The 16,924-nt window shown below is 34.3% G+C and overlaps 1 protein-coding gene across 1 annotated transcript in view; it reads left to right on the forward strand.

Moving 5' to 3' along the window:
* AP3B1 (adaptor related protein complex 3 subunit beta 1) overlaps positions 1-16,924 on the forward strand; it is a 246,442-nt gene that overhangs the window by 32,326 nt on the left and 197,192 nt on the right. Inside the window, exon 3 of the mRNA XM_057740597.1 lies at positions 13,563-13,637. Within this exon, the coding sequence (XP_057596580.1) occupies positions 13,563-13,637 (75 nt within the window). The remainder of the gene's footprint in view (positions 1-13,562; positions 13,638-16,924) is intronic.

Raw genomic sequence — 16,924 nt, forward strand, 5'->3', positions numbered from 1 at the left:
ATTGCTGATTTTGTTTTCCAGAATTTTTTGTATAAGGTCAAAATGTAGTAAATTTGCATAATTGCACAAATAAACTCTACTATAGTAGGCTGTAAACACAACTGAAACAGTATTGTTTTCCAGCAGACAATGCCACCATGTGAGAGTTTGAAATCTCCTTTCTAAACTCCAGATCCCATTTATGAAAGATGATTATGGGTATGAATATGTTGTTTTCAAAAGTTAGTTGTGAAAATCAAATATATAAAAGTCAAGGACTAATTATATATGTAGAACACCTATAAATTCCTTGATTCTTGCATTCAGATTTATGTCATTTGGTAATGAAGGCAAATGTTGAAGATTCTTTTGTAAATTTTTCATTTGTTAATGTTATGCCATGTAAATAATAGCATTCATGGATGGGTAGTTCTTGCTTTGCATGGCTTTGGTATTCAAATTTCAGTTACCGTAGTTTAGTTAAATAACACAAGTCGCCTAACAACACGGTTCAGATTTCAGTTATTTTGTATATTAACTTAGCAATTGCATAATGTACAAACTTCATCACTAACTCTTCAATCCACAACTCACTATGTATGAAACAAATGTGCATCATCATCACTGACCAGTCATGTCACTTCTTTCAGAGTTATTTTTAGCGATTGGTCACTGTGTGGGTTATTCAGTTTGTGTACAGACTGCAAAGCATGCAGTAGTGGTCTCTCCTTGTTTCCCAGTGAGAAGCTTACTTGACATTTTACAGAAATGGGTAATTAAAAGTGGGCTTTGGTCAACAAAGATGAAAATGCAGCAAGGAAATGAAAAGTGATAACACTGGAAATGAATTTCAGATAGAATGTAACTGGAGTTATAGAGAAATAGCTGACTGTGGGAATGGTGACGCTGCTACTTTTTGAGAGACTCTAAATATGTAGCTAGAGGAATTTCATTATGGCAAGCTTTTCAGCATGAATGAGGAAAATGGTTGTGATGAAAAGACCTAAGATACACCAGAGGAAGCAATGCTGCCAAAAATCTTCGCATTGGAGGCACTCTTGGAGATAATTCACAACTTTTTTTTTTTTTTTAGACTTCCCAGTGTATTTATTTTCATATAATTTTGATTTTTTAACATGTGAGTGTGTTATCTATTCTTTTTTTTTTTTTTGAACAGACAATAAACAGCATATATTTAGAGTGTACAATTTGGTATCCCAGTCTTCCAATTCATCCCCCCCAACCCTCCCTGCTTTCCCCACTTGGTGTCCATGTGTTTGTTCTTTACATTTGTGTCTCTATTTCTGCCTTGCATTTCCTCTTTCACAGTTGTTAGCATTTGCCTTATGTATTGAGGTGCTCCTATATTGGATGCATATATATTTATAATTGTTATCTCCTCTTCTTGGATTGATCCCTTGATCTTTATGTAATGTCCCTTCTTGTCTCTTGTAACATTTTTTATTGTAAAGTCTATTTTATCTGATATGACTATTGCTACTCCAGCTTTCTTTTGATTTCCATTTGCATGGAATATCTTTTTCCATCCCCTCACTTTCTGTCTGTATGTGTCCCTAGGTCTGAAGTGGGTCTCTTGTAGACAGCATATATATGGGTCTTGTTTTTGTATCCATTCAGCCAGTCTGTGTCTTTTGGTTGGTGCATTTAGTCCATTTACATTCAAGGTAATTATTGATATGTATGTTCCTATTACCATTTTCTTAATTATTTTGTTTTTGTTTTTGTAGGTCCTTTTCTCTTATGTTTCCCACTTAGAGAAGTTCCCTTAGCATTTGTTGTAGGGCTGGTTTGGTGGTGCTGAATTCTCTTAGCTGTTGCTTGTCTGTAAAGCTTTTGATTTTTCCATCTAATCTGAATGAGATCCTTGCTGGATAGAGTATTCTTGGTTGTAGATTCTTCCCTTTCATCACTTTCAATATATTGTGCCACTCCCTTCTGGCTTGCAGAGTTTCTGCTGAGAAATCAGCTGTTACCCTGATGGGAGTTCCCTTGTATGTTATTTGTCGTTTTTCCCTTGTTGCTTTTAATAACATTTCTCTGTCTTTAATTTTTGTCATTTTGACTACTCTATGTCTTGGCGTGTTTCTCCTTGGGTTTCTCCTGCCTGGGACTCTCTGCGCTTCCTGCGCTTGGGTAGCTATTTCCTTTCCCATGTTAGGGAAGTTTTCAACTAGAATCTCTTCCAATATTTTCTCGGGTCCTTTCTCTCTCTCTTCTCCTTCTGGGACCCCTATAATGCAAATGTTGGGGCATTTAACATTTTCCCAGAGGTCTCTTAGGCTGTCTTCAGTTCTTTTCATTCTTTTTTCTTAATTCTTTTCCGCATCAGTGATTGTCACCATTCTGTCTTCCAGGTCACTTATTCTCCCTTCTGCCTCAGTTAATCTGCTATTGGTTCCTTCTAGTATATTTTTCATTTCCATTATTGTGTTGCATATCTCTGTTTGTTTGCTCTTTAATTCTAGGTCTTTGGTAAACTTTTCGATCTTTGCATCCAATCTTTTTTCAAAGTCCTGGATCATCTTTACCATCATTATTCTGAATTCTTTTTCTGGAAGGGTGCCTATCTCCTCTTCATTTAGTTGTTTTTCTGGGTTTTTATCCTGTCCCTTCATCTGGTACAAAGTCCTCTGCTTTTTCATTTTCTCTATCTTTCTGTGGCTGTGGTTTTCAGTTCCACAAGACCAAATGAAACTGCTTGATTCTGCTGTCTGCCCTCTTGTGGAGGAAGCTATCTAGGTGGCTTGTGCATGCTTCCTGATGGGAGGGACTGATGGTGGGTAGGGCTGGGTGGGCGGAGCTCAATAAGACTTTAATCCAATTTGGTGGGCAGAGCTCAGTAAAATTTTAATCTGCTTGTCTGCTAATGGGTGGGGCTGTGTTCCCACCTTGTTGGTTGTTTGGCCAGAGGCTACCTAGCACTGGAGCTTACAGGCTCTTTGGTGGGGCTAATGGTGGGCTCTGGGAATGTTCACGTCAATGAGCACTTGCCAGAACACCTGCTGCCAGTGCCCCTGTCTCCTTGGTGAGCCACAGCTGCCCCCCATCTCTGCAGGCGACCCTCCAACACCAGCAGGTAGGTCTGGTTCAGTCTCCTATGGGGTCACTGCTGCTTCCCCCTGGGTCCTGGTGAGCACACTTTTTTGTGTGCCCTCTAAGAGTGGAGTCTCTGTTTCCCCCAGTCCTGTGGAGGTCCTGCAATCAAATCCTGCTGGCTTTCAGAGTCTGATTCTGTGGGGATTCCTCCTCCCGTTGCTGGACCCCCAGGTTGGGAAGCCTGACGTGGGGCTCAGAACCCTCACTTTAGTGGGTGGACTTCTGCAGTATAACTGTTCTTCAGTTTGTGAGTCACCCAGCCAGCATTTATGGGATTTGATTTTAACGCGATTGTGCCCCTCCTACCATCTCACTGCAGCTTCTCCTTTGTTTCTTGATATGGGGTGTCTTTTCTGGTGAGTTCCAGTGTCTTTCTGTCAATGATTGTTCAGCATTTAGTTGTAATTCTGGTGCTCTTGCAAGAGGGAGTGAGCGTACGTCCTCCTACTCCGCCATCTTAATCGATAATTCACAACTTTGAAAGTACAAAGAATACAATGTTGGAGGCTGATCCAAACTTAGAAAGGGGTAATTTACCAAGGAATAGAAAAGATACTTGCTTGGTACTTTAAATGTTGAGAATAAGGCACGTCCATTCGATCTACTGTCTTCCAGATAAACTTTAGGATCAAATTATCAAGTTCTCAATGTTTCTAATGTTTTAAGTTACAGTCTAGTAAATAAAGAGTAATTTCATCATTTTTCATTTTCCTATACATTTGTAACTAACATTGATAAGAGAGTTTTAAATGTTTTAACAAAATTTTTGTAAGTAGCAGATCCATTATAAGTCTTACAGTTGGTTATCAAGATTGCTTTGCATGGTTTCAGCTTGCGGTCCTGCAGGTTACAGTCCTGCATTGCCACATAAAGCAGGCAGTGCTCTTAATTATCTCGTTAAACTTTGGCTTTACATCCCATTAAGGTAAATTATTTCACTAAGTCTGATGATACTATTGAAATTCCTAAATATGAAAATGAGGTATTTGGTAGTTTTTTCTATATTCCTCTTTCAAACTGATAAATAAAAATTGATATTCTCATAATCTAGACTACTTGACTATTATAAATGTAACTTAAATGTAAATAAACATCATAAAGTAATGTAAATATACCCATAGTAGTAGTTAGTATAGTAGTTATAGACTGTCTCTCATTAGGAAGTTTGTATAAAGGTAAATTTGGAACTTGGTCTTTTAACTGTGGGAAAATGATTATTAAAAATTATTCTATCACTTTGCATAATGTCCTCAGGATCTTTGCTTGATTTTCTGGGTAGTTAATTACATTGTCTAGACATTATGACAGATTTATATTTTATTTTCAAATATTTTTATTTCTTATTTGTTTTTCTCCTCTCTTTGCATGGATAAAGCTCCACTATGATGTGGGATAGTGGGGGGTGGTGGAAGACAACACTGTCTTGTTCCTGATTTTATTGGAAGTGTTTGTAATGTTCTACTCTTGGTTTTAATATTTCCTGTAGAATTCAAGTAGATATATTTCTATGTATTTAAGTGATGTTGGATTATAGTTTTCTTTTTGTTCTCTGTTGAGATTTTTGTTTAGGGCTGAGCTAGATTCATAGCATGAGTTGTTATTTAAGCCATCTTGGCCTGCTCCAAGATTGCAAAGATTTTCCCCTCTCGTTTTTAGCTTTTCTGTTTAGGTCTGGGATCCATTTTGCATTATTTTTTATGTATGGTGTGAGGTTAAGAGCCAAAGTTTTTTTTTTTAACACATGCATATCTAATTTTTCTCTATTTGTTATTAAATGTTTCACCGTTTGTTATTAAAAAGCTGTCCTTTCCCCACCGAATTTCAGCCTCAAGTGAAAATCAGTTTACTGTATGTTTGTGGATCTACATCTGAACCCTCTTTTCTGGTTCATGAATCTTTATGGCTCTCAGTCTACCAATACCTCACTCTTGATTTCTGTAGTCTTAAAATACTGTAAGTCTTCCTGTTTTTTAAAAGATAGCTTTGTTTATGCTATATTCTTTGCATTTCTATGTAAATTTTAGAAGCTTGTCAGTTTCTACGAGAAAAAAAAAGCCTACTGGAATTTATATTGGAATTGCATTAAATCTGTAGATCAGTTTTGGGAAGATTAACTTTTTAACACCATTTTATCTCATCCCATGATCAGATTCCATCTCTTGTTTCAGTCATTTTTAGTTCCTCTCAACAGTGTAGTATAGTTTTTAGCGTTAAATTTTAAGTTATATTATTTTGTTAATAGTTTCTCTAAATATTTTGTGTCTTTGAATGCTATTAAATACTGTATTTCAATTTTTTAATGGTGATTACATTTAATAAGATAAATTCAGTGAACAAAATGTCTACAAACATAAGGTTTTCTCCAGAGCACAACCCTGCACCACAATCACTTATAGTAATTCAACTGAGTTCTCATTTGACAATAATGTCATACAAGTGAATTTGCTGATGACTAGCAAAATTACAAAATGAACCCAAGGCCACTCAATCGAGTCACAACAACAAAGAAACCCTAGGAATGAAGGTCAAGGCAGCTTGCAGCTGGCCAGATATGATATGGTTTGCCCAGTTTTCACTTAGGAATTTGCTACAGCAAATAAGTCTTTCCTCTTAGTTACTAGAAAACAATAGGTATTATTCTATCACCATTCTTTGACTATGAAAGTAAAATATTTCCTGAATGTCTGATTTAAAAAAAAAATCTTTAAAAAGAGTATTAATCATTCTTAAATGTTCACAATAGAAACTCTATGTCTGAACTTAAACACTACTCAGTATTTACCTAAGAAATACATTTAGGTAATATGGCTTTTGATATATTAAAGCTTTATGGGAAAAAACGAAGACATTTTAATTTTGCTTTAATATCTAACAGCAGCTTAAAAATTCAGTAAGAGCATGGGTTGGTCTGATTCAAGAAGTGCTTCCAAAAATTCATTCACCTAGCTTCCTTTCAGGAGAAACTGTTCATCATCACAGATATTTTCTAACTTTCGGAGAAGAAAATAGAAAATCAAACCCATAGCACAATGGTTATGAAAGATATTTCCTCCCCTGTATTTCACTTTTAAACTAGCAGTTATTGTTTGCTAATTTCTCCTTTTATTAAATAACAAATAGTTATTTTTCTTGAAATTTTTTCCAGTGAAGTAACAATCATTTGTTCACCTTTACTTTTGTCCAGTTTTTAGTTTGATTTCTCGTTAGCACCATATTTCTGTGTGTAGGCTTTAAAAATCATTTAAGAAATGCTATGTTCATGTATGCACAGGTATGCATCATTTCAAAATATCTGTTAGGTGGAAGTAGTTTGCTAGAGGTCAGTTAGCAGAGTATTATATTGGCTTCAAAGTTTCTTGGATTTTTTAAATGTAATTTTCAATATTTACATTTATCTACATTTTTGGGGTTTCATGAAGCCCTGACTATGGGGTTTTATTACCTCATATGATTACAGAGTAGTTGTAAGACCTTAGCTTCATAGTTAAAAACCTTTAAACATTTCTAAATCTTAATCTGCCAAAATTTTAAGTGTTATGTATTTGTTTTACCATATTACTTTCTAATATATATCAAAATGCTGGCAGTGCACATCTGACTATCTTTCACAGTCGGTAGTCCTATGATTCAGCAGAGAATCTTGTCAGCAATATCTACCAGCGAGAAACCATAATGATAGTCTCAGTTCATTTTATTATCTTTCTTTGGTAATATCTGAGGCTTATTTAGAATCATGGGGAAATGTTTCCCATGCTTCATATGGTGAATAAATTCTCATGTATGCCAGAGCATGCTTAGGAAAGAAAAGCTACCTACTTCAAAATCTTGTGGCCACTTATTACGCAGCAGGACTCAAGTTGAAACATACATATGTTATTTTTCTTGATATTTCTGAAAAATATGTGTCTAATGTTTAAAGCACATGTTCATATTTTATCTTGGCTTGATGAAATGTGAACTAAAAATTTTAAATGTATTGCTTCATATAGTGAACTTGTAATAAGTTTTTTAGCTAAAATACTGATGAGTTGATTATTCAGAGTCCTTGAAGGAATGGAATATTTTGGTATATTGAAATCTTTGATGTATTTTCTTTTAATAACTGTTGGATGTTAAAGGTCTTTCTCAGATTAGTTTGCTTGTCTTTGTAGTTTTGGGATAATGAGCAAATCTGAAGCTTTCTTTGATAGATAAAATTCTTAAAATTCCTAATTAGAGTTATTGATATATATTATTTCATAGCCACACGTTACATGGTATTTGGTTGGGTATTAGTGACCCTAAGAAAATTAAAGGTAATTTCAAAGTTCCAGACCAGATATTTTTGTTGAATATTTGTAAAAAAAAAAAAAAAAAAAAAAAAATTAAGCCAAATTCAAATGGTACATTATTCTTATAGAAACAGTTTGAGAAAGTCCATATAAGAAAAAGAAAATAAAAACATGCTTAATTCTTACTATCTTGAGTTAATGATTGTAATAAACATTTTGGTCTAAATCTTTCTAGACGTATCGCCCATCCCTTTTCTCTTTCTCCCTTCAACAAAAATGCTTCAGTTCTGTGTGTACTTTAAAGGATTCAACTTGTGGCTGATGTTGGCATCTTTTTTTGTTCTTAGGTTGGAAGTTGTTTAAAGGGTCAAGATTTTTCTTCCATGCTGATATACATCAGGACCAGTTCCTGGTTAGCAGGCCTGAATTTTTACTGGTTATATAATGCCTGTAGAACCTTAATGGGTTTTATATCAGTTTTGCTTCAGAGTACTTTCTGGGATAGTAATCAAGGGTCAGTTCATTTTCTGTTTCTCTATTTATATTTTGGGACTGATTCTTAAGAGTTTCAGTTGGGTCTGAAAATTAACTGCTGGTTTGTAAATTAACTAGTAATTATATATAAATTAAAAATTCTGAGTTTTCTCCCCATCTTTATATCTGAAAAAAAATGAAGCTAGTTAAAATTGTTGAGAGATTAAGTGCAATTTCTCTTCTTTCTCTTGCTGAGATCTGAATTTTTTTTTTTGTCTATGCCTCACAGCATGTGGGATCTTAGTTTCCTGACCAGGAGTCAAACCCCTGCCCCCTGCATTGGAAGTGTGGAGTTTTAGCCACAGGACTGCCAGGAAACTCCCTAGATTTGAATTTTTAGATCCAGATTATTATTCACGGAAATCATTAATCATTAATACCACATTAGCAGAATGAAAGGGAAAAAAAGATTATTTTATTTGATACAGAAAAAACATTTGACAGAATTCAATACCCTTTCTTGGTAAAACACTCAACAAACTAGCAATAAAAGGAAACAACCTCAACAGTTTAAAGGCAATATATGAAAAGTTCAGAGCTGACGACATACTCAGTGGTGAAAGATTGAAAGCTTTTTCTCTAAGATCAGGAAAAAAACAAGGATGCCCACTTTCACCACTTCTATTCAACGTAGTATTGGAAGTTTTAGCCAAAGCAATTAGGCAAGAAAAAGAAATAAAACGCATCCAAATTGGAAAGGAAGAAGTAAAATTATCTTTGTTTACAAACAGCATGCTTTTATATTTAGGAAACCCTAAAGACTCCACCAAAAAAAAAAATGTTTAGAACTAATAAACAAATTCAAGAAAGTTGTAGGATACAAAATTAACACAAAAATTAGTTGTGTTTCTATACAGTAATAATCATTAATCCTAAAAGGAAATTATGAAAACAGTCTCATTTATGGTAGCATCAAAAAGAATGAGATACTTAGCAATAGACTTACCCAAGGAAGCAAAAGATTTGTACCTTGAAAACTGTAAAATGTTGCTGAAAAAAATTAAGACACAAATAAATGGAAAGATATCCCATGTCCATTGATTGGAAAACTTAATATCATTAAGATGTCAATATTCCCAAATATTCAGTGCAGTTCCTATCAAAATCCCAGGGATGGTTTTTGCAAAAGTAGAAAAATCTGTATATTCACATGGAATCTTACTGGACTCTGGCCAAAACAATCTTGAAAAAGAAGAACAAAGTTAGAAGTCTTAGACTTCCTGATTTCAAAATTTACTACAAAGCTACAGTAATCAAAATGTGTGGTACCAGCATAAAGATAGACACATGTATATACACAATAGAGAGCCTTAAAAGAAAACCCTCACGTATGTTGCCAAATGATTTTCAGCACGGGTTCAAGACCATTCATTGGGAGTAGAATTTCCCCAATGGTGTTTGGAAACTGGATACCCACATGCAAGAGAAAGAATTTAGACCCCTACCTCATATCATATATAGAATAAGTCAAAAAATGAATCAAAGACTTAAATGTAAGAGCTAAAACCATAAAAGTCATAGAAGAATACATAGGGCAAAAACTTCATGACAGTGGATTCATCAAAAGGCGAGCAAGAAAAGAAAAAACAGATAATTTAGACTATATCAAAAATTTAAACTTTGTGCATCAAACGACACCATTAACCATGTGAGGAGGCAGCCCACAGACTGGGAGAAAATATTCTTAATCGTATATCTGATACAGACTGTCCAGAATATGTGACGCACTTGACCCAATAACTGAAAAACAACCCAATTAAGAATGGGCAAAGACATAAATAGACATTTCTCTTGTTTTATACTTCAGTAGTGAGTAGTGTTAGGGCCACTTGTGATTGGATGGTAAGTTATGCTAGGGAAAGGGATATCCTATATCTGCTTTTTCCCTGGATAGCAACGAATGGGTAAATAGTTGCTTTCCAAAATACCTCAAGTGAACCACATCATGTAGAAATTTGTTGAAATTTCTGTCATGTGTGTAGTATCATATCTAGATTTTTTTTTTTGGCCATACCTTGTGGCATGTGAGATGTTAGTTTCCTGACCAGGAATCGAACCTGTGCCCCCTGCAGTGGAAGCATAGAGTCTTAACCACTGCACTGCCAGGGAAGTCTTAATATCATATATGAAATAAAGAATATCTTGGGTTGACTCAATAGCAGAATCGATATAACAGAAGAAAGAGTCAGAAGTTGAAGACAGATCACTAGATATTAGTCAATTTGTAGAATAGAGATTAAAAAGAAAAGAGATGAACAAAGCCTCAGGGTCTTGTTGGATGATGCCAAAACATCTAACATATGTCCATCTGACATATTTTTTAGAGCAGAAAAAAATACTTGAAGACTGAAAGCTTCCCAAACTGATGAATGACTTAAATTTATAGATGAAAGAAACTCAGTGAACCCCAATCAGGATAAACTGAATGAAAACTATCCATAAACGTATAGCAGTTTATAACTGAAAAACCATAAATAAAGAAAAAATTTAGAAAGTACTTGGAAAAAAAAATACATTGCACACAAGGGAACCGTAATTTGAACAACTCCATATTTGTCATCAAAAACCATGGCAGCCAGAAGCCAGCGGAACATTTTTAAAGTAATAAAAGAAAATAATTGTTAACCTAGAATTTTCTATCCAGTGAAAGAATGAAGATGAAATAGAGACATCCTTAGGCAGCAAAAAAAGTAGCTGATCAGCTAGAATGAAAGGCTAATGGAAATTCTTCAGACTGAAGGGAAATATGTGATGGATGGTGAGGGAGACCAATAGAAATGGTAAATATCTGGTAAGCATAAAGGACTAATTTTATCCTCTTAAATATCCCATTGTCTGAGAGGTTTTCAGTGGATGTAGACATAAAATATATGATGGCTATAACATAAAGAGTAGTGGAGAGGTCATATTAAAAGGGCCTATATGGTTGGAAGATTTCTACACTTTATTTGACCTTGTAAAATATTAACTCTTAAGTAGACTGTGGAAGGTTTGATATATCTTGACTTATCTATGTATCTATCAACTGTGTTTGTGCATCTTTGTAATTATATGATAATCTCTAGAAGAAGAACCAATAAAAATTATACAAAAAGATATAGCCAAATAGTCAATATAAAAATTAAAATAAAAAAAGTTAAATTATTAAATACTAAAAAATTTTCCAAATAATGAGGGTAATGGCAATCAGAACAAAAGGACACAGGAAATAAACAGAAAAGTAATAATTAAAATGGTCAACCTGAATCCAACTACATCAATAATTATATTAAATGTAAGTGATCTAAAGATACCAACTGCAAGAGACTGTCATATTTGATGAAAATATCAAGATGCAATTATACGTTCCCCAGGAAAAACCCACTTTTAATATAAAGACATAGATTATATGAGGATGGAAAAATATGTACTGTGCAAACACTAACTTTTATGTTTATAAAAGAGCAACTCCCACCCTTACCCTAGCACTTCCCATTTATCCTGCAGTTCTTTATCTTTCTCCATAGTACCCTTGTTACCACCTTACATACTGTATTTGTTTATTGTCCCTCACCCCCATTAGAAGGTAAGCTCGGATGGGTAAAGACTGGTTTGTTCATGGTTGTATTCCCAAGGCTTAGAATAGTCCCTGGCATGTAGTATCCTTTTGGCAAATATCTGTTGAATGAATTTGACCATAGGATTTTTTTTCCTCCCTCGAGTATTAACATCTTTTTGAATAGCATTCAGTAGAATAAAGGGATAAAGTTGGGGAAATCTTGGAATAGGATATTATAGGACAAGATCTCTGACTTTAGGTAATCATTGAATGACTGAAGGAATAATATCTCTTTCCTCATTTTACAGATGAGAAAATTGGAAAAATCATATAAAGATGCTTTAGTTGCACTATTTTGTGAAACCTTCTGTAATACTCAGAAGGTTTCACAAAATACTCAAATAATTTCACAGGTAAAGAAATAGAAAATGAAAAGACTGTCTTGTAAGAGTATTCTAAAGCTGTCATGTAGAAAGGTCTTCTGAGAAATTAACTGGGATTATTGTTTAAAATGTCACATAGTATTTATAAAACATTTTTGTAAATTTACAAAACTAATGCCTTCTATCTTTTTAAGGTAGTTTCTTAGATATGGTGTATAATTCATAAAGATCCTTTTCCAAAAAATTATCATGTAAAAACTTTATTTTGTGGCTACTGAAGTCTGTACTATTAAAGACATAAAGATATATTCTGGGAATGAGGGTGAAGGAAATGGAAATACGGGTAGACATAAAACTGAAATAAATAGAAATAAAAGATAGCACATAGGAAATTCTAAAGGAAAAGTGTAGGTTAAAAAATTCTAGAGGAAATTAGGATTGGACTCCATAGTGGGCTAGGTGTTAGGAGATGGCTCTAGCAAGGGAGAGTGATTAGAATTTGATGATATTCTAGATAGAAGGGTAGAACTTAGAAACATAAAAAGAACTGGGTTGGAGGCATGATATGAGCACAAGCATAGAGAAGCCAGAGAATGTGCAAGAAGTGAGTAGATCAGTTTACTTTAATAATCGCATTGGTGTAGAACAGTAATGGTTGATGAGCTTTAAAGGGATGTTAGTGTAATTAAGCCATTTAAATATTAAATGAAATAGTTTGAACTCTTAGGCAATCAGAGGCTTTTGAAATCTTTGAGGCAGGCTGATGTGCACAGTGGTAGTTTGAGCATATTAAAGTGTCAGTGATGTACATTATGGACAGGAGGAGGAGACTGTTGGAAAAGTCCTCTGTAGGTGATATTGACCTATACTAGGATAGTAGTAGGAGTGTGCTGAGAATTCACAACAGGACCTGGTAACTGTGTAGATGTGAGGAGAGACCAAGATAATTCCATGGTTTCTGGTATCTGGGAAAATTGGTGGAAATAGGAAATTCTAGCACGAGTACCATTTTATCATGAAAAATGAGTTTGACTTTAGATATAGCAAGTTTTGGCTGAGAAAGACATCTAATAATGTTCAGTTAGAGAATTAGAACTAGGGATTAGAGTTAGGGCTAGAGTTTGGGGAGTTGATCCCCATAGAGATAGGACTTAATACATTAGGGTGAATGAAATTTTAGGAGTTTGAGAGATTGTAGAATAGTGTAGCCTGAAAAGATGGTGGTGCACAGAACTTTAGTGGGGAAAGGAAGAGGACCTGGTGAAGGGAACTTTGAAAGAAATGGTTGGAGAAGTAGGGGAATCTATAAAAAGAAAGCCAAAGGAGAAAGAATTACTGCAGTTTGTTTAAAATAACATTTATTCTCCACCCCAACCCCCATTGCAAAAGCATTACATCTTTAATGTAAGCACTTGAAAAATAAAGAATAGTACAAATACTTAAAAAGTGTTTACAGCACCATTAGCCAGAGAAAACTATTGTAAATATTATATGTCTTAAACTACTGTGTATTTCTTCCTTAATATGTCTATGTATTTGTGTATTTATATTGATTCACAAGAGATTGGTCTTTGCTGCAGATAGTTGGGATAAGTAAGATGACTCAAAAAGAGTTGTTTGTTAATTCTATAGCTTGTTTCTATTATCTTATAAATATTTAGTGTATGTAGAATTTGTTTTGTTTTCAAATGATGAATTTTAAAAAAGTTTTAGCCCTAACATTCTACTTTTACTCTCCAGATGATTGCAAAAGGGAAAAATGCATCTGAACTCTTTCCTGCTGTTGTGAAGAATGTGGCCAGTAAAAATATTGAGGTACTGTTTTGATTCATAATTTTCATGATCATTTTGTTGTGAAAGAATCATACTTTTCAATTACTTTGAAACACAATATATTATAAGATACTTGTGTCAGTAGATTTTTGATACAATTAAAATGTCCATAATCTTAAATAGGTGAAATAGAATACAAAGTAAACATAATCTTAGCTTTGGAATTTTGGTAGTAAAATTGAGATTAATTCACCTGGGTGAAGGATGGTAACTTGTTGAGTATTCGTAAAAGCCACTTTAGTTGAAATTCTGCTTTAGGGGATTTTAAGATACTTTATGTCCAGTGAAACAGACCTAAATTCCTGCATATCAGGGCAGGAATTGAACCCAGGTGTAATGATGCCAAATCTAGTGCTCTTCCTGGAGCACCTTAATTCTGATAGACTCTGCTTCAGTATAGCAGGAGGTGAGTAGGATGGCAGGATGTAGTGGGAGCCTTCAATTACTGGTCCCTGTTATAGGCTTGTACATGGAATTTGAAACACTGGAATTCACAGAACTTTGAGGCCAAGGTAATTAATGTTAGGAGTGGATATGTTGGGAATGCTTTTGAGGAGGGTGTGTTTACTCAGTAGGAAGTAGTGATACCTGTATGAGAATGAAAATGCCAGCACACATGCTTCATGCTAGCAACTGTGAGCAACAGGAAATATGCCTAGTCCTCTTTTTCAGTCTGGTAGTTTGGGAGAAACAGCAGTCTCCATTGATGAATATTTTCAAGGACCTGGTGACATCAGGGCAGGATATTTTAGGTGGGGGTAAATGGAGTGTAAGAATTAGAAATTAAGGATATAGGGAAGTTTTTTCACTTCTAATCTATTATTATTAATATTACTCTTTTTTTATAAATTTATTTATTTATTGGCTGCCTTGGGTCTTCATTGCTGCATGTGAGCTTTCTGTAGTTGAGGTGAGTGGGGGCTTCTTTTGTTGCAGGGCATGGGCTCTAGGCACACAGGCTTCAGTAGTTGTGGCACACAGGCTCAATAGTTGTGGCTCATGAGCTCTGGAGCGCAGGCTCAGTAGTTGTGGTGTACAAGCTTAGTTGCTCTGCAGCATGTGGTATCTTCCCGGAGCAGGGATCGAACCTGAGTCCTCTGCATTGGCAGGCAGATTCTTAACCACTGCACCACCAGGAAAGTCCTCATATTACTCTTGAAGCTGTTATCTCTTTGTTTATTCAGTAGGTGCTTGCTCTAGGTGCTACAGTGTATATATTTAACCTACTGTCTACCACTAGGATTTACATAAACATTTTTAAGTTATCACAGTCTAGTTTCAAATAATTATACTCTTTCATATATTCTTTGAAAACCTTACATCAGTAAATTTCTACTTGCTCCCTCCTCTCTATTCCCGTTTTATTCATTTTACTTCTAAATATGCTAAAGCACCCTAAATACATGGTTATTATTTTGAAAGAATTAATCATCTTTTTAAAAGATTATCAAAACATAATTAACATGTTATAAACTTCTTAAAGTGTACAATTCAGTGATCTTTAGTGTATTCACAGAATTGTGCAATCATCACCACCATCTAATTCCACAACATTTTTATCACTTCATCAAGGACCCTCATGTTTACTAGCAGTTACTCCACAACCCCCCTGGCCCTGGGCAACCATTAATCTACTTTCAGTCTCTATGGATTTGCCTGCTCTGGGCATTTCATACAAATTGAGTTATACAATATGTGGATTTTGTATCTGACTTCTGTCACTTAGCATAATGTTTTCAAGGTTCATCCAAGTCATAGTATGTATTATTACTTTGTTGCTTCTTTTTGCTGAATAATATTCCATTGTATAGATATAGTGCATTTTGTTTATTCATCAGTTGATGGACATTTGGGTTGTTTCGACTTTTTGGCTGTTGTGAATAATTCTTCTGTAAACATTCTGTACAGATTTTTGTGTGCATGTATGTGTTCATTTCTTTTGGATATATACCTTGGACTGATATTGCTAGATCAAAAAAATAACTTTGTGTTTAACATTTAGAGGAACTTCAAAACTGTTTTCCACAGCAGTTGCAACCATTTTATGTTTCCATTAGCAATGTACGCGAGTTCTGATTTCTCCACATTCTCACCAACAGTTATTTTCCTTTTTTTGAAAGAAATATTATTGTCTGTCTTCTAGATTGTATATTGTAGTGGGTATGAAGTGGTATCTCATTGAAATTTTGATTTACATTTCCTTAATAGAAAATTGTTGAGAATCTATTGGCCAGTTGTGTATCTTCTTTGGAAAAATATCTGTTCAGATCCTTTTCCTATTTTATAATTGGGTTGTTGGTCTTTTTATTGTGTATTTTTGAGAGTTTTGTTATGTATTTTGAATACTAGACCCTTACCTGATGTATGATTTGCAACTGTTTTTCTCCTATTTTGTGGGTTGTCTTTTTATTTTCCTGATAATGCCCTTCGAAGCATAGAAGTTCTTAATTTTGATGGCAACTGTGGATGTTTTTTCTTTTTTTGCTTATGCTTTAGGTGTCATATCTAAGAAACCAATGCTTATTTCAAGGTCACAAAGATTTAGACGTGTCTTTTTGTCTAAGGGTTTTATAATTTTAGCTTTTATATTTAGGACTGTGATCTGTTTTGGGTTAATTTTTGTGTATGGTGTCTCCATGCAACTACTGATCTGCTTTCTGTCAGTGTAGTTTTGTCATTTCTAGAATTTTTTATAAATCAAATCATACAGTATAGAAGCTGTTGTGTTTGACTTCTTTTACTTAGGCAACTGAGATTCATTTGTGATATTTCATGTATTCATGCTTTGTTCCTTTTTGCTATAATATGGATATTTCACAATTTTTTAATTTACCAGTTAAAATACACTTGGATTGAATAAAATGCTATTTGTGGGCATATATTTTAATTTTTCTTGGCTAAATACCTAGGCATAGATAATGTTGCATTGTCTGGGAAGAATTATGTTTAATAACTTTTAGAAAATAGTACCATGTAGTTTTCCAAAGTGGTTGTGCCATTTGTATTCCCACCACATGTGGAGTTCCAGTCAGTTCACATCCCTTTCAACACTTGATCTTGTTAGAATCGAACTTTAGCCATTTTGGTGGATGTGTAATGGTGTTTCATTTTGCCTTTAATTGCATTTTCCTGATATTTAGTGATGTTGAGCATCTTTTCATGATGTTTTTGATCAGTCATAAGGCTTCTTCTCTGAAATATCTGTTCAAATCTTTAACCTATTTTTAATTCTTTTTCTGATTATTAAAGTACAGAAATTCATATATTCT

The sequence above is a fragment of the Hippopotamus amphibius genome, chromosome 1 (assembly GCF_030028045.1).
Source record: "Hippopotamus amphibius kiboko isolate mHipAmp2 chromosome 1, mHipAmp2.hap2, whole genome shotgun sequence".
NCBI classification, from domain to species: domain Eukaryota; kingdom Metazoa; phylum Chordata; class Mammalia; order Artiodactyla; family Hippopotamidae; genus Hippopotamus; species Hippopotamus amphibius.